The sequence below is a fragment of the Melozone crissalis genome, unplaced genomic scaffold, assembly GCF_028551555.1.
Source record: "Melozone crissalis strain CALT ecotype California unplaced genomic scaffold, PUWL_Pcris_2 ptg000347l_1, whole genome shotgun sequence".
Lineage (NCBI taxonomy): Eukaryota > Metazoa > Chordata > Aves > Passeriformes > Passerellidae > Melozone > Melozone crissalis.
This window is the reverse complement of record NW_026536094.1, coordinates 242,537-269,412: the sequence shown is the minus strand read 5'-3', so window position 1 is coordinate 269,412 and position 26,876 is coordinate 242,537. Positions and strand designations below refer to the sequence as shown.

Here is a 26,876-nt window from a genome sequence, read left to right as displayed (position 1 = left end):
TACAAGTTTTCAGAGTCTAAGGATACATTAACTCCTGTATATACAACTTATTTTCCCTAGCACTAAAGAAAATTTGCTTTTAAGGGTTTACACTAAAGAGGAGGTGAAATTCAAGTCACATGACTTGTGGAATTAATCGCCCTGATTTCAGTGTGATCTATGTGAAAGTGAAATAAGTGGTATTTGGCTGAGGTGCAGAAAACCAAGAGTGATACATCCAAATGAACCGCAGGGAATCAAAATGGAATTACTGAAATTACAGTCTGCAATTACTAAAAACACATTATGAAGTTACCACGCTTATGTAAAGAAGCTAATTGTAATTACCAAAATTATATTTAGCCCAGGTATTATCATTAGCATCTTTCATAAACATTTCTGTGAAGGGTTTAATCCTTAGTGATCAAGACCTCAGTGCTCTGCTGGTTACAGAAAACACCTTTTCCAGCAGTAAGATACCCCTTAAATCAAATCTCAGGGTTTGGTTTGGAGTCAGAATGCCACCTTCCAGATTACTAATCTTTGTTCCTACAGCAAATGCCATTTCCCTTTTTAATCTTCAATCAAATGACCCCAGAAACTAATTCCAGCTGGCTTATGAGTCATACTAAGCTTCAATTTCACAAAGATAAGTTGAGTATATTTGATTTTCAGAATATCCAGTCCATTGCTTTTTCATGGTTTTATTTCATAATGACTAATCAGATTCATTTCAGTGTAAAGTGATAAAACCTGCTAAAAATAACACCTCCACTGGTCATACATTCCCAATTCATATGTCATAAACAGCAGTTGTTATATTCACTAATTAGCATGATACATGCTCCTGATTACACTTTTGTTAAACTTAGGTGTCAGCTTTTCCATATGTCCCCTCTGGAGGTCTGTAGTACTTTGGGAAAGCCATCAGCTGCATCATGTTGAATGCATACTTTCTGCATTTGACATTCTTCAGAACATTCTCTATGCGGCATCCTTCTCTAGTGAAAGGGGGAAAAAGTACAACTTCATGAAACATAGAATAAATAAATATGCTTTATTTGTTCATTGCAGAGTTTCAGCAACAGTTGAAGTAAAAATAACAAGGATTCAACTCTACATTTTTGTTTTCCATGAGTGATGATACATCTTACAGAATTAAATCCAAGGCCAGGCCCAGTACACTTATTGCCCTCAGAAATAGGTGATAAGATTTTCCATCCCCCTAATATATCTGCCCTTGAGGTTTAAAGTTCAGTAAAAAAATTTAATAACTTTAATGATACATTTTGTTCTAATTCCAGAAATATATTTGCCTTTTAAACCTTTTCATACCTTTCTTTTTCAAGTGATTTGCTATATATGTGTGAGTATACATTGCCCTAAAATGCGCATTCTAGGAATAAGGAATTTTATTAAGTCTGGCCCTAGAGATTCGTGAAGGAAAGTTTCATCTCTGCTTCATTTGCTGTATGTTCAGCTTTGCAATGAAAAAAAGAGAGAATGGCTTTTCAAACAGCCCAATCCACCTCTCTGCTTTATAAAGGAAGGATGTTCGTTCACATACAGTACAAAAGTCACAAGTGCCAAAGTGGTGCATCAAGACATAAACAGGACTTTGTTAAAAAGAATATAAAAGTGTACTGAAAGCAAAAGCAACTAAAGCAACAATTACAAACAGGCTAATTTCATTACAAAACAGAACTTAGTATATTCTATTTACTCTACAGAAAAGGGTTAGTTGTAGCAAAGTAATAATAATTTATTAAACGAAAACAATCCCGTCAGCTAGTTACAATGAAAAAACACAACGGAAGGTAAGTCTCACAAACCATTGCCCTGCCATATTTGTCTAGTTAGTTTGTGTTGTGCAAATTTTTATTTTATTTTTTTTTTTTTGGTCAGACTAATTACTCTGGAAAGAGGGATTCAAGCATTCAGGATTCCACAACTTCTATACAGTGACAGCATTGTAAGTGGGCTTTCTTTGCGCTAATTACAGTGGGAAAGCTTTACCATGAACAGAAAGAGCAAATCAATTCACTCAATGCATAGTATACTTCTCGGAGTTCAGAAAAAAAGAATGAAAACACAGTACATTTCAGACATGGGAATCTTAAAGATGAATCCTTGGGGTCTGAGACTGTAGAAATATTACAACATGATTCTTTTTTCTAGAGTTAGTTCGTTGCTGTTTGTAGAAAAGAAAGGAACACAAGTAAAGTTTATTGATATTTGGCTAATAGCAAAGCAAGACTTAAAATAAGCCACACAACCAGCAGGTGTGAGCTGACAAGCAGCAAGGCGACAGGATAGAAGTGTCGAGCAGTTGGCTTGTTATCAGTTAGACAGCCTGTTTCGGGATCATCCGAGTCAGTCAGTGCTCCCTGGGTCTGTCTGCTGTTAAACAGGGAAGTTAGGAACAGATAGAACAGCATTTCAGCAGCAAAGAAAGCCAACACGCAGGCATTTTGACAAAATGAAAGTACAGAGCCATTTTGAGGAAATAGATTTATCTAAGTACTTCCAGTATAACTTTTGTGTTCTACAGCTGACACAGGAAGCACCATCACTGGGCGGCTACTAGCATACTAATGCTACTAGGTGCCTTGGAGTAGTATTCACAAGTGAACATTAAATCACTTCCACAATGAACTACACCATCACTAAAATCAACACACACACTGAACAGAAATGAAATAAGGAGGTTGAAAAAAAAAGTTAAGGAAGCAAAGAAAAAAAGATCATGAGTACGTCATAATGCAACACTGAACAAATGATGTCTCCATGGTGCTCACAGGCTTTTCAGTCCTGCTTCAGTATCTATTAGGAAGTTTATTGGCAGAAATGAAAAGGCCACACACTAACAGCTATTCTAAAATAGTATTAAATGATGGTAAACTGACTTCAAAAATTCATCACTGCTGGTGACTCAAAGTCCATAGCAGTTCTTTTTATTCAAAGGCTCGCACCTGCATTCCTGTAAGTAAATCACCTTGTATCTTTATCAGTCAACACAGGGAGGAGCTAATCTACTTAGAAGGAAGTTCTACTGAATCACGCTGGATTGTGTGGTCCTTGTCCTACCAGAGCAACAGGGACACTTCCACTGCCAGGCTTGCCTTTTGTATTCTTGACAGATTCTCTGTAAGTACAATTACTCACACTGCAACCACACTTCTTCAATTCCTCTGAAGCTTACTTGCATACACTCAGGAGTCCTGTTTATAGACTTCCTTTGGGCAGCAAGGACTGGCAAGATTTTTTTTTTTTTTCTATTTACTATGAATATCCTGTGATGAAAAGATAACTTGCCATTTTTTAATGTGGACTTGAGAATATCCAAATATATCAGATGACAATGCAGTGCCCTTTCAGAAGGACAGGTCACAAGTATGCTCTTGCTTTCAAGAGAGAAAAAGCTGGCAGACATTATCTTTACTGTCCCACAGCTGCAGGTAAGATGAAGAGGATACTCTGAAAACAGCAGCAGCCACATCACCTTACAGAAAGCCTGCCTTCTGACTCGTGTGTTAAAGGGCAGTGCTACATTTCCTAAGCTTGGATAGCAAGAGAGGTGCAAGAGCTGCGTTTGCAGGTGGAACCCTAGGCAAGGGGGGGTTGATCAAAACCTTTCCTTGCCCAATTTCTCTTTTGAACAAGCCTTCCATAATAAGTTCTTAGTCTTAGTCTTTGCTTTGAACTTCAGTCTGTATGTTACACTAATAAAGGGATCAATACATACTATTTCGAATAGCAAAATAAGAGATAAAAAAATAAAACCCCTGCTATTTTCATCTAGGTCAAAGTAATTGCTGGTGGCAGGGTGTTTGCTGCTTTTGTTCTACAGATCTCAAGTGTCCATGGATGGAACTTGGGCAGAACTGAGACTTTGCTGTAGACATTATCTCAGAAACTATCAAGAAATTAAGCTGATTGCATGGTTTATTGGCCTTGTCAGCACTGAAATAAGTAATTCTGTGTTTCTCTATCAGACTGCTCCAGCTATGCCTCTGTCCTAGGGCCCACCTACAGAACTGCCTTCCTCTTCTGCTCACAGTGACATTACTATTTGTGATCAGCTGGGAGGACTAACTTTATTGTTCCCAGTTAATGTTGTCCTCCATTATGTATTTCTATATACTTTTTTAAGAACCTGCTGCTTGCTGGTTTTCCTTTTCTTTTTTTAATCTCCACAGCATCCCACAGGTTTGTCCCTTTGACCCTGTCCCCTTACTCCCTTCCAACTCCTCAAGGTGAGCCTGCAGGTTTCAGCTTACTCCCCTTATGCCCACAACTCATGAGAAGTCCAGCTCAACCCTCCCAGTCCCATCTCTTCCTTCCCAGTCACAGAGTCCGGGTGATTTTTGTTTGCCCTGCATCCCTTCCATCACAGACATCACGTGTGCTCCTATGCACACACCAAACTTTTTTCTTCTGGAGAAATCCATCTGGGCAGCAGTGAAGTTGAGCATTCAGTAGGGTGCACAGCCACTGCATTAATCAGATTGATTGTTTACACCAATCTGGAGAGCCCTGGCTTTGCACACCAATGGTTCATTCCAAGCAGGCTGAGTCACACACTTGCAGGTTGTTCCTACAGGGATGAACCCTCCTGCTTCTGTGGTGTGCCTTGCTCTGTTGGACTCCACATCTCAACAGTGTCTGGCTTTCATCTGCACTGCTACAAGTCACATTAGCTTCAGTGAGATTTATGCGGGAGTAATGATGGAAATACAGATAAAAGCCATTTGTTCTCTTTTTTTTTTTTTTTTTTCAACAGAAAAGCCTACAGTACATTTGTTCTTTGATATGCTGAAAAGAATGATCGGTGTCTTTTAACATAAAAAGTTTATCTTCCCCCCAGGAAAGCAACCGTGAACAGCTGATGCACAGGCACTCTGTTCCACAAATTAGTCACATCATTCAATGCATGATTCAATAAGATGTCCCCAAAATAGAGCAAGAGGATCCAAGTCCATTATTAGCTTCCTAAGAACAAGCTGAGCAGAATAGCTACGCATGCTTTTAATTGAGGAGGAATATTTGATCAGGGTCAGATGCCTTGCTATAGCGTGTGCCAACATTTCTCAGTGCAGTGCAGTGACAGTGCCTTCCAACACACCCCAAAGTGTCCTCTGCAGTGACTATTGAACAAAGCAAAGACCTACACCCAGCTGTCAGCACCATAACATTGCTTCCCCTGGCTCACCCCACCCTGGAGGAGTTTCACTGCAAACAGCAGAAATCCCACTAGTGCCCTGTCAGCTGGATTCATGTGGCTTCTGACTGACAGCACAACCAGAACAGAGCGCTAAGGGTGCTACATGCTCAGGTGTGAAGGTACAGCCATAGTTTCAGACGTTATCTCCATCACAAATTGAACTTTAACAGCAAAAGGAAGGAAGAAAACTTGAAAAATAACCAGCAAGTTTCTATTTTACAAATAATTTAAACAGAAGTAGTGAAACCACCTAAGTTCGCAACATCTGGAGTCATGAACACCCCACTAACCTATCATACAATTTTTATTCATTTACTCTCAAATTGTTCATTTGAGACCTCCGGCACAGCACAAACACATTGTAGCAGCCAAGGGTTCTGTAAGTTAATGACAATATAACCATTTCAGCCTGCCTTCTATCTCATTTGATGTTTTATCATCCTAAACTCCTGTTAGGAGTTGCTACATGCTTATCAAATGAGGCAAAGGCAAAACAGCAGGTATTTTTTGTTCTTTTCAAATTCAGCTGATAAATTATTTGGACCTCAAAGTAGTGAAGCAGAGATGATGAAAATGGTGTGAGGAAAAAGCCTCTCAAGTCCTTAAGAGAGTCAAGCACACACATGAGGGCACATTCTGGCTTTCGATTGTCAGTCACACTGATGTCCCTGAGCAACGTTTTTGGAGGAGATGATTTTCACATTTTGGGATGTATGCTTCTTTTTTAGAACTTTTCCAGCTACAGTTATTAGCAACACTGGAAACGTTGAACTCTTCTACACGATTTCTTCAGGTGGAATAAACAGGCAGCTTTCTATTAACAGGTGTCCCACGTGCTAGTGGTGACTACCGTTTGAATTCATGTCCTACTGCACTTGTACTTTATGGGAATTTCCCTTTTTTTTTTTGTAGACAGATTCAAGCAAGGTTTTTCTGGTCCTGATGTGTTTTTCTTCTTAAACTTCGGTGCTGACACAGAAAATAGCAAAAGTAAGTTGCTTCTCTAGAGTGCCATCTGGTAATAGTAGAGACATTTCTTCAAATAGAAAGGATGGCTAACAGTTCTCAGTCTTACACAATTTTGATAACTTACCTATTCCTTTTATTTCAAGACAGTCAAGTTCATAAGCAGCTTTCAAGAAGCAGCTTCTCTTAAGAAGTTTTTGGAACGAAAGCATCCTAATTTCTACATGATACATGTTACTGGGATTGACTGAAACACTTCAGAGAATAATCACCTGTATCAATGTACAGCACTACAGTTCAAGAAGGCAGCCTTAACTTTTTCAAAGAGAAAATGTGGGATCCTTGTGAACATCTCCTAGCCATTACCAAGCTGCTGCACTAGCACATCTAGAAGAATAAAACATCATGCAGAAGGAAATAAACAGGTATCAGCCTAGTCCTGAAGGATTTCAGTATCAGAGCAGAACTCAGATAAAACATATAAAGGAACATCGGGAAACAAAATTTTATTTTGAAATATGAAGTTGATGCAATAAACCTCCAACAATTTTTAAGAACAAAAAATGGTTCTGCATTGTTTCAAAATGGAAGCTAAGGGAGGGGAATCAGCAGAGACATCTTTTGTATCAATGATCTTTAAAATTATTTTTTCTGATACGCATTTAATAACTTAAATTTTTTCCCTCAAATCCACATGGCACTAAATAAAGTAGAAGATGCTAGAAATCAATTTTTGCTGCTTACATGATCCTATAATCTCAGCTCAAAACAACGAGAATTGCTGAAACTGATAAGCAGTCTTAGATCCAAGAATACTGAGAAATTCAGTCAGTGATTTAGGAAGCTGCTATTTAAACATACACAAAAACCCCAGACTGTTTATCAAATCTGTTTTATCAAATTGTCACACTAAACTCCCTCCTCCTGTTTTAACCTTTTGTAATGCAAGTTTTTCCCTACTCTTGTTGCTAGAATAGAAACCCTCTATTTCCCCACTCCTTTCTTCTCTCCTTGCTTGGTTATAACACACGACTTTTCTAATGCAATATTTAGGAAATAGAAAGGAAAGTAGATCATACAATATGAGGCTTGACCACTGAGTTGGACCATGCAGCAGATTCATGGTGCAGTCATGATGATAGGACACCTAGATCTTGAAAATCAGCTATTGTGAAGTAACTGTGGGGTTTGGGCTCAAAACCATTACGGAGTTTCAGTCTGTACAGAGCTAAAAATTCAATTTTGAGGAGGTGGTCAGAGACAGCAAGCTACTGGAGGCTCAGTGCTGGACAGGGTACAGGTTTTCAGCACTATTATGAACAGGCCTTAACAGTTCAGTACAGAGCAAGAGATTAATAAAGAAACCCTCTTGCAGCAATATTTAATAACAGGCAAGGAGACACTTGGTCCCACAGCCACACAACCACATCCGGGAAAACCCTGTTGTCTTATGTGCTGACATGGACAGGGATCCTTTGGAAGGAATGCTGAAGTCAAAACTCAATTTACACAGTTGCTCTTTTGCTCTGCTGTGTATGTGTTCTCCTTGAAGTCAAAATAATTATAAATGTGCAAATTTATGACCTATTTTATCAGCTTAGCTGTGTTTGGATTTCCCAGAGCAAGTGAAAGAGGCACACACCCTGCACTGCAGGCAACAAAACAGCACAACTCACTCCAGCTTTGGGCCATGGAAACATCTCCCGAATTGCTGGTTCACACAGAGCAACACCCCTATATTTGTCTATGTTTACTTTTTAACATACAATTAACTCCAAAGAATAGACGGGAAAAGGGCAGTTTCAAGCTTGATATCTAATATGCATAAAACATGCTACTGGGTAATATACATCTCTACCAGTGTTCATCTTAGCACTTTAGAAATCTCTGCTGATTGCAGAAGAATTAATATTTTCCTTTTTGACTGATACAGAATGCCTTCAAGAATGGTTTTCCCTCAATGTTAAAGAGTATCTATGTGGTAAAAAAGTAACATTGACAAACTTATTATAGTGAAAATACAAGAAACATTAAGAAAAAATTCCAGTTAGAATCACAATTTTTGTCACTGGTGCATTTAGGACACCTCCATTAGCAGGCTAAATTCACCCTCAGCATCTGAACAGCAAAGCCAAGTTGACTTTCTGTGCCTGTGTCCCTTAATCTGCCAAAATGGACAGCAGATGCTGCCCCATGGGCACAGTATCCTGGTCATGCCAACTCCCAAAGTGCCCTGGAATCACTTGAGAGCACACTTAATCTGCCAAAACTGCATCCGGAAACATTTAATAATTTCACTGTATAAAATGACTGAGATCATGTTCTAGCATCTGTCCGCAGAGGTTTTCAATTTACAGCTGTGGCCAGAAGCTTCAAGTCCTGCAAAGTCATTGTGGTGACTGTGTGAGAGATTAGCTTCAGAACTGGAAAGTGATGGGTTTGCAGAGGAGATTCTTCTTTACCTGTCGAGACAGCAGAGCAGTTTCTGAAACATGATTTTCACCTCTACTGTACTCCAAGGAAAGGATTTGCTATTTCATTCTGCTTTTTACTGATAGTCCTCTGTAGTATTACACATCAATTTTACAAAGGTTTCTCTGTCTATCAAAAAGTATGGTTCTAATAATCTTCCTAGACACTCTTCTATAAAGTATTAGGATTACATGTGTATGGGAATTTCTCAGGTCAAAGTTGCGAAATCTTTCCTGACAAATTTCTCTTACAAGGTGTCAAATTCAGTCTAATGTACGACCAACACTAAAGCCAATGTGGTCTGCATCTCTGTGCAGGAAAACAACCAAGCAAAACCCCACGGGTTTGACATTCACTTGAGCTCTGAACAGATCCAACATTTCCCTTCCGTAAGGGTAGGGCACTGGCATAATTGGTTAGCGAGTCACACTTGTTTCCAGACTGTTTCTGTCACAGCAAGAGAGTTTTACTGAAGATGTAGTTACACATTTAGCTCACATAGCACAGTGAAACATAAATCCATGATAAATTCTTTCATATGTCTAATCAGGTTTAAATACTTTCTGTTGGCCATGAAAATAAATCTTTGTGAGTCATCCCTTTTCTTTTGGCAAAAATTTTTTTAGTCTTTTTCCCCATGCTGAGGACAAAGTAGCAAAGCTGATTTTAGAGGCAGAAAGGGCTTCCTACACTAGTTAACAGACACGTGTGAAAGATGAAGCTTAAAATCTGTTATTCATTTCGAGATGTCCAAATCTATGGGTAGGATGACAGAATTAAGGTCAGAGAACTGCTGGTGTAAACAGAACATCATTTAATCTATGTTGCATCCCTAATTTAGGTATTTTAAGGGAGGAGGGTGCTGAACAGAAGGAATTCTAAATTTGAATGTTGTGACTTGCTGGGTTTTCACTTTGAGATATATGAAAGGAGGAATGCAACTGCTTTTCATTAATGACACCAAGAGACATAGTCTCTTCATGGGATTAACCAAAGTGTGAGTCATAAACTGCAGACAACTGCTAGTCTCTAAATAATTCAGCTAAATAATGTCAGTTCATTAAAAAAACTTTCACCTAACACACTGATACATTTTTTAAAAACCACAAAACCAGTTTGAGATTTTATCTGTTCTGATCCCAGCTGTTCTTTCAGCAGCACACAGTCTGGGGGTATATTTATACAAGGTGAATTTGTGCACATATAGATTCCCCAGCCACAAAGAAAAATGCATCTAAATCTGATTTTAGCTGCCACCAGGAAAAAAAATGCAGCCCTGTTTTGGTTAGGTAGGGAGCTAACCAAAACAACCTATCCAAAAAATGCATAGGCTGGGATGCACACTGCAGCAACCTGAAAATTGTGTCCCAACATTACTACCAATAAACCATCTTCTCCTCTCTTCAGCAGGTAGATTGTTAGAGAACTTTGGAAAATGCAAGGAAAACTCCATTTGAATCAGAAACACACAATTTTTCCATGTACTTCCTTCAGGGCAAATGACAAGGCTGGATAAAATTCTAATTTAAATGCCTTGAATGCATTTGTCATCTTTTCTGTTAATAGGTACAATGTGGAGACTTAGAGAAATAAACCTTTCTATGAGAAATTAGGAGTGAATGTAATTCTTTCATCTTACTTGTTTTGTTTCAGTATCTTTTTAGAAGATGGCTGAAATTTTGGAGTCTGTTCTTCACTCAAGTACCAAGGAGGAGAACTGAAACTGAAATCTTTTAAACAATATTGAATACAAGCATTTTCTCTTTGGTTGTTAAGCTGCATTTGTAAGGAAATCTTTATTTGAATGCTACTGCAGATTTGTTAAGAAGTTCATTGTATCTCACAAAGACAATATTAGCACAGATTCACTTTTTAAGCAAAAATACCACTGCACTGAAAGGGAGAATAAAGAGATGAAAGCCCATACTATTTTTCCCCCAGTATCAAGAAAAAAAAAAAGACTTTCAGAAGATTTGAGATCACTAAAGACTAAAAATTCAATAAGCCATTTATTTACCTTCTGCATTCCTAAATCTTTGCTGGCAGAAAGGAGTAAATAATTTATAACACAGGTGCAAATACCTTCCTCTCTGCAATAACACTACATTTTTCTCACTGTTACAAAGAGCTGAAGGACGTGGTTTTGCTCAGTGCAGTAACAGTAATTGTCAGTTTGCCAAAGATCAAAGACGCAGTTCTCAGGATAAGCTCTATGAACTATGCTCAAGACTCCCTGAGCTCAAGAGGAGTTCACTGCACTGTCAGCAGCACTTAACCATGAGCTAAGTCTCTGACAGATGAAAAAAATGGCCATTTATTTCCTGACCTGGACTGAACTATCAGATACATATGAAGTTTCTTATAAAGTCAGTCTTTCCTGCGTTGCAGACTGTGTTCCCTCAAGCGCATGACCAGTGGTGCTGAAACATTATCACCAGAGTTTAAACTACAATGCCTTGGGACCTTCTACAGAACCTGCCAATTCCTGAAACTTTGGAGTCTCTGGGTTTGAGATATTTTAAGTATGAATGTTCCCAAGCACATGTTTAGCAAGCCACATATGCAACTGCCAAGCAGAACAGCAATGGGGCTTTCCACATTTGGTGGCAATTGCAATCACGGGGAAAAGAGGGTGTTTTCCTGTGAGAAATCCAAAACATTAAAAAAAAAAAAAAAAGGAACCATCCAAGATTTTGTGGGAAACATTCATCCATTATTATTTTCTTCTGAAGAAGCAGCATGCCAATAGCAATGTTGGAGTATTCCTTCCTTCCTTCCTTCCCCAGGATGGGACACAGAAGGTAGCAAGTGGGTACAAATGTCTCACTGGGATGGTGGAGAGTGACCTTTGTCTGCAGTGCATTTTCCTACTCTATTATATGCACTGCTTATTATGTGCACTGGAAGGAAAACAGCTCAAGGTACATTTCAGAGTTTCATCATCTCACAGTGCTCCGACTTTAGCTAAACACTGCTCCAATTTTCCAGAAAAACCCTGTATTTTGAAATAACTACAAAATATTAGACTACACAGATTGAGGTTGTGCTGGAGGCAATGCCAGTGCCTCTGATTTTACACTCTCTTTATAAGAATACAGTTCTCAACTATATTCTTATACGTATATAAGATTACATTCTTATTACATTTGTATTACATTCATATATTCTGGTATGCTTATGTTTCTGGCCATGCCTTCTTCAGTCACTAGGAAAACCAATAACACTTATTCATATGCTTCAGGTGTTTGGATCAAATAAATATGAGCCAGAGGCCAGGTGTTCATACAGAAAAACCTACAGTGCAGCCAAAAAGCACACAGGTTGTTAATGAGAAACATTTCATCCTCTCCAAATGCCTGTAATGTCAGGCCTTAAGGAATTCCGCTTTCTTTTCAATTTCTAATAAATGCTAATGTCCTTCAATTATATTGCAACTCACTCCACATTAACCTCATTAGGAATAATGCTGCCTTTCCAGGTGAGTGAGGGATGTCAGCACTCACAGTCCTCTCTAGCACTTGCTCGTGGCCAGGGGACTACGAAAAAGGGCAGCCACCCTCCAAAAACATCTGAGCAGGCTGATTCTGTCCCTGGTTTTTAGATAATCCTGAGCTTCTGTGTCTGTTGGACAGCACTTACAGGCTTCTGGTAACTAAACAATTTCGGTTTGGTTATTTTTTAAAGATCTCAACAATTCTTATAGCTTTATTCTCAATTACCCTTTATTAAAAACTTATTATCAGTTAACATCATCTTGTCAGAGCCTGGTTTACACATGGAAATTAGTCCACTTGTCCCTTTTTATTAATATTCAATTCTGTGTTAAATGCACTATTAATGTACAGCTACTGATAGCTTAAATAAAATCTATAAAACACAAAAGCTGCAATTAAACAGCAAAAGCAATTTTAAAAAAATTATCTTTGCAGAGCTACAGGCATCTCTTGTTATCTCATTAATGTACACATGGGACAGGGCTTGTGCTCTCTTTGTTGTTCATAATATCCTTGCTACTCTCTTAGAACACTGGAATTGGTTAAAGCAAGCACTCTGAATTCCTTGAACTATTTCCTTTGCTTTTCCTGCTTGCATGAATAGCTAATGATGGCAGATATGAGATTCAAATAAAGCTAAAGATATGTGAGTGCAGGCCAGCAGCTGCACTTGTCAGACAAGAAGGCTCATCAATGCAGACAGAGTATTTTGATGTATGAAATAATAAATGACATTTTCCCATGTATGGTGCACAGTAATGAAGCACATGCAGAACACTACAGAATATGAGAAATATTATAATCCTCCCCAAGATGGAATTGCTCACAGATAATGGAAATTTCAATGGAAAAGTAATGGGTTTAGATTTGACCAATAATGTTCTCTCGAGTGCAGAGGAATTCAACAACCGAAGAAGCAACAGACAACCTGAGGGCAAGGAAAGAGCTCTCTACCAAACACTTGCTTCCATAAACAGGACATACTTTATTTAGAAAGCTTCCTCACCCTCCCATTCATTCAAATTATTAGCTGCATATTTTTATTAAGGAACACTGATTATAAGTTCTTTTTCAAAAATAAACACATCAAATCACAATGGTAGAAAAACTAGAGCAACATCTAACGAAATACTGAAAAAGTGTTCTTCAGTATAGAAGTATAACTTCTGCACATGTATCTACTCAAAATGGCTAAATATCTGCAGAATTTGTAATGTTGCTGAAGTTATGCAAGCTAAAGTAACTTTGTCTGGAAGAGTTATCAAATAAAGTTTTTCTATGAAAATAAACAAGAATTTAGCATAAGGGCACTATAACTACATCACTTGATGGCTACTGCTCTCTATGTAAACAAGGAAAGTAACCAAAGTGGACTTCTACCCTTATTGCAAAGCATGCAGTAGTTATCATATGAATTGAGCAAACAAGCAGCCTCTATCTTGTAGCAGCTAAAGTTTAAAGAGTAACTTAACAGTACACATTTCGTTTCTTACCCATTTCTTCTTTCTAATAACTCCTGGCTTCCTTGACCTCATGATAATAAATAAATTAGTGTCTAGTGACAAGCATATGTTTAAAAGCCCATCAGGTTCTGATGTCAGCAAAATTTTCCTCAAGCTAAGTTTTGCCCTCATACCTTTATTTCACCTTCAGGTATTTACCATGACAACTACAGAATACACTTCTGAGACCTGATCCAACTCCTTTAAAAGGCAACATTCCCTAACCATGAGTGGCAAGTCTTTGGGTGCCAAATTTAACAGCCCAGGCTTCCTCTAGTTCTACAGAGCATCCCCAGGATGATTCAGGGCCCCTAAATCAGGCTACTAACCATCCTCCCCAGGACAGTATTGGGAACCTGAGTCCTTAGCTGGGATACAATAGCTATCTAAAGTTTTATGATAGAAATAGCTTGATTATAAGTGTTGCACTGAATTCAGTGGTCTTTGGAAATAACTTCTCCAATGCCAATCGCCCAAATGTTTTTTCCCTCTCATCTTCAAAGAGCTTCATAATCTCCAGTCCATACTTGCACTGCCACTGTATCCCCTAAAATATGAAGCTCACAAGCCTAGATTTTATCTCCAGCACCATAAACATAGTCAAACATGATGGATAACAACATAAACTTTCAAGCTCACTTGACGACAGAGTACTTTTGAAGGACAGACTTGATTTTTGTCTGTAGTGTAAATAAAAGAAAAACCAAGAGATTTATGAGCCAGGAATTGTCAGGTTTGGGCTACATTATGATGTGGTACAGAACATTAGGCTTTGCAACAAGATGAAATGTATTATTTCTCTTTTGGCATTCCATACCCAATGGAGTATGGATAGCGAGCTTCAAGTTTTTATTTTTGCCATATAAGATCATTTGACTTTTTCCACTCCATTGTAGTATATTTTTAATTTAATAAAACTTATAATTAAAAAACCCCTTCTAGTTTATTCAAGGATTACAATTCAGAGGGGGTTCATTTAATTCCAATAGTTTTAACATCTGTGGTTTAAGTTGCAGAAAGCTTCAAAAGTAGCTATTGAAGTAATGTATTGCTTCATTTACAAAGGAAATTGGATGCCTAATGCATTTTGTGGTGCAATAATAACGAAGCTGTAGTATTTGCATAAAGCAGCCCACAGTAGTACCAGGTGTAGGTCCTGTCTGAAGAAAGGCTTTTAGACTTTTCCTAGCCCAGTGTGGACACATTATTCCATCGGGTTACACATTAGCATAGAGTTTTGCTTTCCAAATGGCTTTGATTGGTCTGATCAGAGGATCAGCCTCTTCATCTCAACAACCTATTATTTGCTACAAGGATCTCATCCTGATAATCATGAGCCATACTTCTTCTGGGTATGAATTTATGTAGACCTAATTCAAACCTAGGAGGTGAACTCCAAACGGTGTTACCGTATTCGCTGCAACAACAAGCAAAGCAGAAAATGTCAGGGTTTAATCTGCTCAAGAGAGAAACACTCTCAGAAGAGAACTATGTCTCAAAAATATCTGTCTTGTGTTTGAACATCTGTGTAAGCATGCAGGAGGTAATCTGTACTAAGTTCAAGTTCATTACCACCTCATTGCAAGTTTTTCAGATTGGAATTAAGTTAAGACTGAAATGAGGTTTTTTTAATCCCTATTGTGCTGCACCAAAGAAGATGCTTTGTGACAGCAGGAAGAACGATTGCCTTTAGGATAGAAAATATAAAATTTGAGATACATCTGTCACAAAAAGATTTTTAAATAGTCTGCTAAGCCTACAAATACTTTTCTACACTACTGTACCCAGCATTGTCTTGCCAGTGAATACCCTTGGTGTAAAAGTAAGAAAATGTGTCTGATTTGAAAAATGTTACTGCACTCAAGTTTCTCTGAAAACCAAGAACAAGAGCTTGATCACATTGTATGAAATGCCTACATTTTCCTAGAGCTTCTATCCCACCAAAATTTTCATTTACAAACAAAGATCATCACATGAAGATAATAAATCTGGCAGCACATCTTGGGCTCCTTGCACGGCACAGGAGAGAAAATAAACAGCATCATAGTCATCTGATATGTGCCAAATTACTTGAAAAATAAATTCAAAAAGCGTCTTCACACGGCAAATGAACGTCAAACTAACTTTAATGTGGTTATCTACAAATTTGCTGATAATATCACTGTGATAGCAAATTTTTACAGAGAAAGGTGACATAGGGAGCAGCCTTCTCCCTGAGGCTACCACACAGCAGGAAAGCCAGAGAGGATTTTATTCAGGATGATGTTGAGGGAAGATTATCCATCAGCACTCAAAAGCTTAAACACCAGTTCAGCAGTGTCCAGAAGGCAGAGAGCCTTGAATTGTGCAGCCAGCATTGCTGCATTTGCTATGTCAGCATGAACCCAAGTAGCAAGAAGGAGTGTGAAAACAGAATTAGTACTATGCAGAAAAGTGAATGTCAGTAAGGTAATGAACATTATTTACAAGCTTTGCTATTGCACACTCAAGTACAGCAACAGGACTCTTATTTAAAGCAAAACAGTCTATGAGAAGAGGCCCTTTTAAAGAAAAAGTAGATTCAAATGAAATTTCAAACAAAGGAAGGACTATGATGTCATAAAGGACTTGGCACCTCTGTACTAGTTTTCTCCCACTTTAAAATTGAAAGAGATCCAAGAGCATTTCTTTCTCTTGCCCTTTGGTTGTCAATTATAAGCTTTTTAAATCAAAAAACATTTGACTTTAAAAAGTGCAAGTGGAATAAATACTCAAACCAGTTATAGCCAATATTATCAAAGCAGTCTCTTGTGGATTTTAAGAATAATTTAATGGATCTTTGAGAATGAGATATTGTTGTAGCTGCTTGCCTCTGCCTGATGCTACTTTGATCACTTCAAAACCAGCCAATAATGCCTCTGCCACAGTGCCAGTTTACCCATTTTCATTTGCTTTCCTGAGGCTTTCAATGTAACAACCATTTAGGAGAAATAAACTTAGAACAGAGACCATGCCAGTCTTGGTTAAACACCATGAGCTAAAACCCTAAAGAAACCAAACCAAAACCATGTGAAAAACACTCCACAACAAACTACTCTGGACCCTCACATATTTTACTTACTACACACCACAAGGCAGTTTGTTGGAAGCTGCAAACCTTTCTGAGCTGATTACTTTGTATTCTGTAGATGCTCTGCTATCAACAGTTATGAAAGAATTATAAAGGAATTTAAATTAAAAAACCACCAACTTTGGAACGATGGTTGCAAATCAAATATAAAAGCCAACACTATTTTGACAGGAATTATGTATTTTCATCAGATTTTCAGTTCACCCAGGACACAAACTATTAACCAGATGATCCTACAACGGGGTTTTATAAAATACATGACTGTGTGATCAGATTGCACCTCAGTCTTTTCAATGTTTCAGTAATCTAAACAAGTTCCTCAAATCTGAAAAATGCTGAGTGGAGAGGGGCTGAAGAGTAAATATATATATTTTTTAAAGTCAGGTGTATCTCAGTGATCTATTGCAGATAATATGATGCCTTTTTAGCCTGTCTTTCTCTAGAAAGCAAAGGGCACATGCTAGCTCTCGGTGTGAGGGGAAGGAACAGCAATGTGTACATATCCTCTTTGGGCACAAGGACTGAGTTCAGCTAAACTGAAATGTGGGATAAGAAGGCTCACACATTACAGTGTTCCCACAAGGGTAAGGAGACGTGCAGCCAAGGGGAGGCTGTAGCATGAAATTAAAGCTGATGATACATCAGAAAACCCATAGGATGAATGAGAGGGACAGAAAGGAAGGTTTCTTATCTATGTACTACACAACAATTTCACGGAGCAGTAAGTGAAGTTCCTGAGCAGCACACACAGAGGCATTGTCTCCCTCAGCAAGAGGCAACCTAACAAAAGAGGCTGGTTCACATACCAAAGGATGTCATCCCTTAACAGAAGAGAGAGGGAGCAGTGATTCCCTTCCCACGCGCTGATCTCCGTGGTCTAAGGGACTGTAGATCTTGGCTAAGCCTTGTCTGGAATCACAAGACTCTGCAGAGGCAGAAACGCGCTCTGGCACCTTCCTGGGGCATTAGGAGCATCTCCAACAGAGCAGAAAAGCCAAGGGCTTTTCCCACTGCTGGAAGACAACACACACATGGCAACTTGCAGGCTGGGGAGAGGAGACAGGCTGGCAGGGAAGTAAACCCAGACCAGGGCACGGGAACAGCACTGCAGATGCACAGCCAAACCAGTGCCCAGGGATTGTGGCATTAGGGGTTTGGTTAGACCCACAGGACAACTGCAGCACCACTAAGTCCCAGGGCTGCAGAAACTACTTTAACTGTTCTATCATTAGGAGTCAGCTGTGGAGCGGGCTGTGCACTTTGGCAGGACTCCAACATTTCCTTTGCATTAACTTCCTTACAAACATGTGCTTTCTATTCATACAAATTATAGCAGAGACCTCCACTACTAAGAATGCAAATTCCCCAAACTATCTCCCAGCTTTATCTCTGGATGATCTAGAGAATAGGATAGCAATATAATACTGCTGTCTCCATTCCTGGGTTTAGTTCCAGCTGACTGCAGACAACATCATGAAAGTAGGAAATACATAATAGGTACATAATGATCCAAATGGAAACTCCTCTGGTCACTGCCCTGCAAACAGCTACCAGGACTTGTATTGCAGGTTAATACTGAGAAACAACTTGTTGCTGCCAGGGATTCCAGTGAAAGGTCACCAGTGGCTGCTGTAATGGTAAGGACACGCTTACAAAATGTCACTCACCAAACCAGAGCTGCCACAGAAACAAACAAGTAGAAACTACTGCTAAAACTAAGCTGAGAAAAGCCACTGTCAGAAGAGTTTCTATAAAAATACCACACACTAAGATGTTACTGCAAGAGAGTAAGAAACAGGGAAATGCTCATTGGAAAAAGAAAAAGCAGCAGGCTGAAGGGAGAAAACCCCCATACATCAAAGACAGTTCCTCAAATTATGGTTATAAAATACGGGGGCTGATGATGACACACAATTACATCTCTCCTTTTATTTTGGTATCCAATATGATTTTAGATTCCTTCCCTAAAGAACCTGAGATAGAAAAATTCAGATCCAGTGTCTGAAGCTGAATAGGACCCTAATTATTTGAAAGCACAATTGTATAACAGAATGTGCCTGGTCACCTTATGAATGCATCATAATAAAAAATGGAAAAAGATAATGTGGAGATTGAATGCTGAATTCTCTCATGTCATGTACATCTTAAGCACTAGGCTAGCCCCCAGAGATGGTGGCTGGCCCTGAGCCAGTGTTCCATCCCAAAGGATGGGACTCAGGGAAAAAAAACCTGAAACCAGGCTGCTGGACAAGAAAAGATGATTATCTGAGCCAGAGAGCATTCCTACAATAGGAAACTAAGTTTATGAAGGGATCAAGGGAGTCTAAAATGAGAGGAAAGATAAACCTAGAAATGTATTTAGCTGCTTCCTTTACAAGGCAGCCAGAGCTATAGCCTGACACTCCGTCACCTTTCTCCTGAAGGAATGCAGGATCTGCTATCACAAAACCACCTTGTCTGGAAGAGCAGCTGGTTGCTTCATCCTTGTGTGCCCCCTCCCACCTTTGGACAGTCTGTAGGTTGCTGGGACTGCAGACAGGAAGTTATGAGCCCTCCCTGTCCAAGTTATATCACTCTGAGAAGAACACTGGTTTAGAGGCCAGTAACTTCTAGAAGAAATTTCATGTTTGATAGCTTTAACTCGCTGTTGTATGCTACTACTGCCCTCTTACTCTCATTTCCTGCTTCTTTCTTATCTACATTTTAGACTTGGCAGTGTTGTTCTTCCTGAGATTTAGCTGAACATGGCCAAAGCCATGGTAATTCAGCTGTAGGAACTGGATTTTCAATAGATAATGAACATGCATACAGGACTTTTCCCACACACTCTTCCAGGAAATCTTAATCAAAGTGAAATATAACAGGAAGAAACCTGGTATTACTCAGTCTGGTGATTATAAACATCTGGTTGTTGATTTCTGCTAAGACCGAGTTTTTCATGGAAGCTCTTAATAAGCAATAAAGCACTAGATGAATGAGAAAATTAATGAAGTTTTCCATAAGCAACTAGAAAAACCTCAAAAGTGAACACCAAACAATATTTTACAATAATCTAACTACTTGCATGCTAGCTTTGTCTAATCACAACAGGTGAATTAACTTTTAGAAAACAAGATGGATGGCAGTTCAAAGCACCAAAACTGGACCTTACCGTTACTTAATGCCCGGGCTCCTATCAGCACATCAGGTGATGCAAATCATCTACAGCTTCCACCTCCAAATAGAGATGTTAAGTTTCTAAAGAGCCATAGAATGATGTAAAAATCTATACTGGAAGTCAGGCTTGCCTTTCGAAAGTTTTGTTTGCACTGTGCTTATACTTTTAAAAGAAAAAAGAAAAGGTGGTGGAGGTCAGATATTCCTCCTCCTCAACTCACTCATTTTTAATGTCCTCAAACAGCTCTTTAAAAAAGGAGATATTTTCTTTATAATTGGCTCATCAAAAGCCCAATACTTGTTGTCCAGATCATTCATTCTTTGAACTCGTGCTTCAGGGAGATTTTTGATAGGCACTTTATCTAAGACACCCTGAAATATCCTTAACCGTTTCAAGTGGAAACAGTGTGTGCCACACTGAGTCAAATTTTGTATTCAATGTCAGAAACACGTGACAGGTGTTGTGCCCAGCTCAGAACGATGATAAGGCTGACAGCATGGAGGATTCACCATAGACAGTGGATTTGTCATGGCCTTTGTTACTGCTTTGAGGCTTTATTGGAAACATGCCCAATGACAGGAGATCCTGAGGTTATTCATGACCCACAGCCTCCAAAAGGGATCCTGTCACTGAAACAATAAAGCTAAATAGAGTCAGAAAAGAAATAAATTTTAAAAAGGGAAAAAAATCTATTTTTTTTTACAGAGCTACTTCATTATGCATTGCCCACCAGTCCATCCTCCCTTAACAGCAGTCAGCTCTAAAGACCAAAAAAATAGAACCATGTGACAGATACTGCAATGAACTCAGGTAAACCAGTTTTGTGCCTCTCTGTCTCTTGGAATAGACTTAACACTGAATGATAGGAAACATTCAGGTATGGGTGAAGGGAAAAATAAGAATATTGATGCCTGCAAAAAGAGACTTGGAAGTGGCAGAGACATTATAAACAGGGTTTTAATACGATGTGAATTACAAGCACTTGATACAGAGGGGATGATATATTGATTTTCCTCATTCTGAACTATGCCTGTCACTAAGATCAATGGAAGTCACAAACCTATATCAAGGAAATTATAATATGTGGAATTATTTATAGAATGGCTGCTCCAGGTACACATCAATTGCAGCATCATAATGGCCCGACTTATGACTGAGGACAAAGCCATCTATTACATATTGTAAATGAGAAAGTGTGCATTGCCATCATTGCTTCATTTTCCACATTTTTCATAAGTGAAAGGAAGAACTAATAGAAGCATTCTTGTACAGCCTTTTTTTATAAAGAAGCAACAAACATTGTAGAGTTTATCACTAAACGACAACAATTCCACTTACAAACTAAGTCATTAAAAGAACAGCTACAGGCAGTATTTTCCAAAACAGAGTTATGCAATGTACACCAAGGCAAATACGCTGAAACTTTGGGAATCACTTCTGGATTGCTCAAAATTCTGGGCACCCTGAAGAAGCTGAAAAGCAGCAGCACACAGGAGGGCAGCATCTCCAAGCTGCTGGTGGCAAGGAAGCATGAACCTGTAAACGCATGCTTCCTTTTTCCACTGCAAAAGCTCTGTCACCACTGGCAGACAAAGAAAAAGTCTAATGGCTACACAGGCACCTTTATAATTTTCATATCTCAAAATTATGGCATTTCCAATAAAGTCTGCTTTTGAATCACCATTTACTTCTACAGTTCACTTAGTTTCACAGCAGTCTCTACCTCCCACTGTTAACTCTTAAAAGAAGCCTTTCAAAGGTCAACCCAAACTGTTAGGATTCTAGATGGTAAAACTGAATTTTTCATGTCTACTTGTTCTTCTGAAAGGCTTAAAAGCAATTTGTGGCAATCAGCACAAAGGGATTTGATTGACAAACTTTAACAAAGTGATCTAGAGAAGATTCATTGGGAAAAAAACTGCTAAAATTGCAAATTAAATGGCAAATAGTTTTTCTCTGTCTGCCCTTGAAGGAAAATAGGTTCTCTTCTTAGACGTGAAAATTTTGAATTCGGGAGGGAAAAAGAGGAATTTGGCTGGGTTTTTTTTGTATTTTATTTTTAAACCTCTAGTATTGTGTTAGACTGATAGCAACCAGCATAGTTAGAAGATTTATTTCTTTACTATCCTGATGGTGCAAATTATTTTGTATGCTACTGCCACTACTGCAAAGCCTTTGCTTTAGTCCTCAGACAATCCTATTACCCAAGTCAAAGTAACTCATTTTTCACCTACTTTAATTCAGTTCTGAAATTCATATACAGGGCAAGAGCAGGATAAAGCTTTTGTCTGTTTGAAAGTACAGCATAACTGATAGATTTTACATTTTTGTAATGGTGCTTCAACCTCATATACCCATTTGCTTGTTTAATTTTTAAGTATTATTCTGATTTTTTTGCCTTTACAACATTCTTCTGTGACTTCAAATTACTGTTGCCTGCAAATATAACTAATGTGTTAATCTTCTCAACTTTCAAATCACTCACATGACATAAACCCACTCAAAACCATTTATATTTTGATCTACAAAAACCTACTACATTTTTTTACTAACAAGTTCAGGTTTTTTAAAATTATATTTATGTCTGTGAAAATTTTCCAATCTCCTACTCTACTCAAAGCTATTCTAACATTATGGCGATTTTATGTAATTAAATTATTTTCCTGTCTGGTAACTTACTGTAGTTTACATACTTTTGTATTTATTGGAGACATACCAGAAAAAAAAAAAAAAAGCATTTGAAATGCCAAAAAACAACATTTAACACAGAAAACTCAGAATTCATTAATGATAAAATATGTAGTTATGAAAGACTGCACAAAACTCATTCACTCACTGAATCACTACAGAGACTGAGGGATTTATGCAAGGTGCAATACATCCAAAACAATACAGCTCAGTTCAACACACCACATCTCACTGCATTAGTAGCACTTGTCAACTAAACCTACAGCTAAGCCATCTCAGCTCATTTACTCTTTATAAAATTACCTTTTCTCTTCAGAGCAGCTATCTTTGCCAAAGGACAAAGGGTTTATGTGGGCAAACCTACAGTATTAGTCTACACATTAAGCACCTATTCTGGCAATAATAAATATGAAGGTCCAGAATTACCCATTACAGACCGTAAACATGCTTGTTTACTTATTAGGATCTTTATAAAGCCACCATACAAACAATTTGTGTTTAAGAAAAGTCCAAGATATGATTCAGTTACTTCTTTGCAGGCTGACCAAAATATTTTCTATTAGTTTTGCAGTGACCTTTGTTATATGTTATTCTAGTGTCGGGGATACACATTTTAAAACTCCTCTTGACAATGTGATTAGAACTGTAACTATATGATTAAAACTATATGATTAAGCTCATTAAAACCAATGATGAAAGTTTCTTTAGATAATCTAGCATGTGGATTAATTTTATGATTGACATTTGTTTGCTCAAGAAGGTTTTTTTATTCATCAAAGACTCAGGTAATGAAAAATCTTTACATCTTTTAATTACACATTCCTGATAATATCAGCCTCAATTTCTGCATAGTTGCAATTTAGAATAAAACATGTTTTAATTCACTTCTTCTAAAGCGCAGTAAAGATTTCATCAGGTATTAGTGGCAAACACCACCAGTCCAAACCTACTTGGATGTTTCTTTTCAATAACATGACTAGTAAGAATTGCCATGCGTAACAAATTTTTCTTTTGCTTTCTCAGTGTTTGTGTAGATGTCGAACAAAAAATTTAATGACTGCGCAAATGGTTTTTAAAATACCCTCAAAATTGAAAGATAACTTTTTTTAAAAGCAACTGCTGCTCAGACTACTGCTCATATTCTACACTCGGTGAGCTGACCCTTGCAAGATTTCACATATCTGTCTCACAAACTGTTAATGACAGATAAAACACACCGCTGCAAAGAGCCTGCCCTGAGGTGACCCAGCAGCAGTCAGGCTGCTGCTCAGGCAGGCCTGGGCTCTGCTGGGCACTCAGAACCAGCCTCAGACCCTGTGCAGGCAGGCCTGGGCTCTGCTGGGCACTCAGAACCAGCCTCAGACCCTGTGCAGGCAGGCCTGGGCTCTGCTGGGCACTCAGAACCAGCCTGGGCTCTGCTGGGCACTCAGAACCAGCCTCAGACCCTGTGCAGGCAGGCCTGGGCTCTGCTGGGCCCTCAGAACCAGCCTCAGACCCTGTGTGCCCGTGGCCCTGGGCTCTGCTGGGCACTCAGAACCAGTCTGGGCTCTGCTGGGCACTCAGAACCAGCCTCAGACCCTGTGTGCCCGTGGCCCTGGGCACTCAGAACCAGCCTGGGCTCTGCTGGGCACTCAGCACCAGCCTGGGCTCTGCTGGGCCCTCAGAACCAGCCTCAGACCCTGTGTGCCCGTGGCCCTGGGCTCTGCTGGGCACTCAGCACCAGTCTGGGCTCTGCTGGGCACTCAGAACCAGCCTCAGACCCTGTGTGCCCGTGGCCCTGGGCACTCAGAACCAGCCTGGGCTCTGCTGGGCACTCAGCACCAGCCTGGGCTCTGCTGGGCCCTCAGAACCAGCCTCAGACCCTGTGTGCCCGTGGCCCTGGGCTCTGCTGGGCACTCAGCACCAGCCTGGGCTCTGCTGGGCACTCAGAACCAGCCTCAGACCCTGTGTGCCCGTGGCCCTGGGCACTCAGAACCAGCCTGGGCTCTGCTGGGCACTCAGCACCAGCCTGGGCTCTGCTGGGCACTCAGAACCAGCCTCAGACCCTGTGTGCCCGTGGCCCTGGGCTCTGCTGGGCACTCAGCACCAGTCTGGGCTCTGCTGGGCACTCAGAACCAGCCTCAGACCCTGTGTGCCCGTGGCCCTGGGCACTCAGAACCAGCCTGGGCTCTGCTGGGCACTCAGCACCAGCCTGGGCTCTGCTGGGCACTCAGAACCAGCCTCAGACCTTGTGTGCCCGTGGCCCTGGGCTCTGCTGGGCACTCAGCACCAGCCTGGGCTCTGCTAGGCACTCAGAACCAGCCTCAGACCCTGTGCAGGCAGGCCTGGGCTCTGCGGGGCCCTCAGAACCAGCCTCAGACCCTGTGTGCCCGTGGCCCTGGGCTCTGCTGGGCACTCAGCACCAGCCTGGGCTCTGCTGGGCACTCAGAACCAGCCTCAGACCCTGTGTGCCCGTGGCCCTGGGCTCTGCTGGGCACTCAGAACCAGCCTCAGGCTCTGCTGGGCACTCAGAACCACCCTCAGACCCTGTGTGCCCGTGGCCCTGGGCTCTGCTGGGCACTCAGAACCTGCCTCAGGCTCTGCTGGGCCCTCAGAACCACCCTCAGGCCCTGTTCGCTGGCAGCCCTGGCCTGGCTCAGAGTTCCATGGAGCACCACGTACCTCCTCATGCAATCCAGCGCCCGGATGAAGAAGTCTTTGTGCAGCTGGTGCTCGTCCCTCAGGATGGAGCACTGCTCCAGCGTCACTGACATGGATGTCCTGTCTTTGGCACTCTTGCAGCAGGTGAAGCGCACTCCGTTCAGCTTGCGGCAAATCTGAAACACGGGCAGGCCCCACAGGTCAGCCCTTCCTTCCTACCAGGCTGCGCAGCCCTACAGCTCTGCAAGCCCAGCGAGGGCTTCCAGACAGCTACAGCACTTCTCAAGAAGAAAACATCTTCTGGAAGTTAGTACCAGTACACTGAATTCCTGAATTTGACATGGGACTTTCATAACTATAAAAGAAACAGTTCCTTCACCGTTTCCTCACTGAATGCAGCAGCTGCCCTGTTCAATGAAAGCTAAATTGTCTGAATATCTGATGAATGAAGATATGGTGAGTCTTAACTCACAAACATGAATGTAGCAGACTAACTTCTTGTGAAGGTATGGAGTCAGACACATCTAACTTACATAGTTTTTATTTTCAACAGGTGAACTGTTCAATGTATGGCTCACAATTAATAAAGTTTAACAAATTGCTGCCATGGATTGTCTACTTTCACTTATACTTTGAAAAAGTTATAACACATAAAGGAAACATGACATTTTGGAGGATGATTCCTCCTCTTAGGAATCAATCTGTGGTTGTATCATTCCATTAGTTTATACTATTGTTTCAAATGATATTTTACTAGAAAAAGAAAAATTGAAGGAGAGCTTCTGTGCCCAAATCTACCATTTCCCAGATATAACCTGTCCTGAGAAAAGGTAATACTTTGCTTACACCTATCCCTGGGGAATCACAGCTGTAATGGTACAAAACCTCAAAATGTTTGTGAGAATGCAGCAAGGCAATAAACTACAGCAGGAATCACAAAAAGAAACTTCCCGCATTGGCTATCATGGGAGAGCTCGCAGGATGAACTGGAACATGAACTGAAACATGACCAGTGTCAGTCCAGCAAATAAGTGTTTCTTCATCTAATGCTAATTGCATTCTTAGAAATTCTATTAAACAATAAATACTATTAAATTCTATAAAAATCAGAAAATACTTAGAGCCTTTAAGTTCTTTGTGATACCATGGTGAGGACAATCTCAAAAGTTTAATTTAGGGAACCAATTAAGGGAATCTTACTTAGAATCCAAAGAGGTACAGGATAGTGAAGGAGAACCTATGAGTGTTTCTTCCATCATATAATTGAAAATTTTAAAAGTTAAATCTGTTTAAAAATTTGAACAGTTGCACTGGGATTTAAAACAAGTACTATATGATAATCTGCTTAAATAATTATGTGAAAGAACTGTTTCATTGAAGAGATTAATTCTCTTTGCACTAGTATCTTTGGAAGCCCCCGATTCATTGGGGCTATTCGATGTGAATGAGTCCTAAAAAAATTTTAAAATATTAAAAAATCATTTATAAAATAAAGTAAAAAAATCCCAGGTAATTATTCTGGATGAGTGATGGGCTCATATGTGGAATCTTGTACTTCCACTGCAATAAAAAAGTGATATTGCACAGCTACTGCACTGACAAAGTTTTCTTCTTACATCTTTTTCAATAAATAAATGGAATATAG

At 39.7% G+C, this 26,876-nt stretch overlaps 1 protein-coding gene across 1 annotated transcript in view; it reads right to left on the bottom strand.

Moving 5' to 3' along the window:
• Nucleotides 1–847: 847 nt before the first annotated feature.
• LOC128949960 (inositol polyphosphate 4-phosphatase type II-like) overlaps nucleotides 848–26,876 on the bottom strand; it is a gene marked incomplete at its 5' end in the record, with an annotated part of 107,856 nt that continues 81,827 nt past the window's right edge. The window contains 2 exons of the mRNA XM_054294853.1: nucleotides 848–980; nucleotides 25,253–25,407. Coding sequence (XP_054150828.1) covers nucleotides 848–980; nucleotides 25,253–25,407 — 288 coding nt within the window. The remainder of the gene's footprint in view (nucleotides 981–25,252; nucleotides 25,408–26,876) is intronic.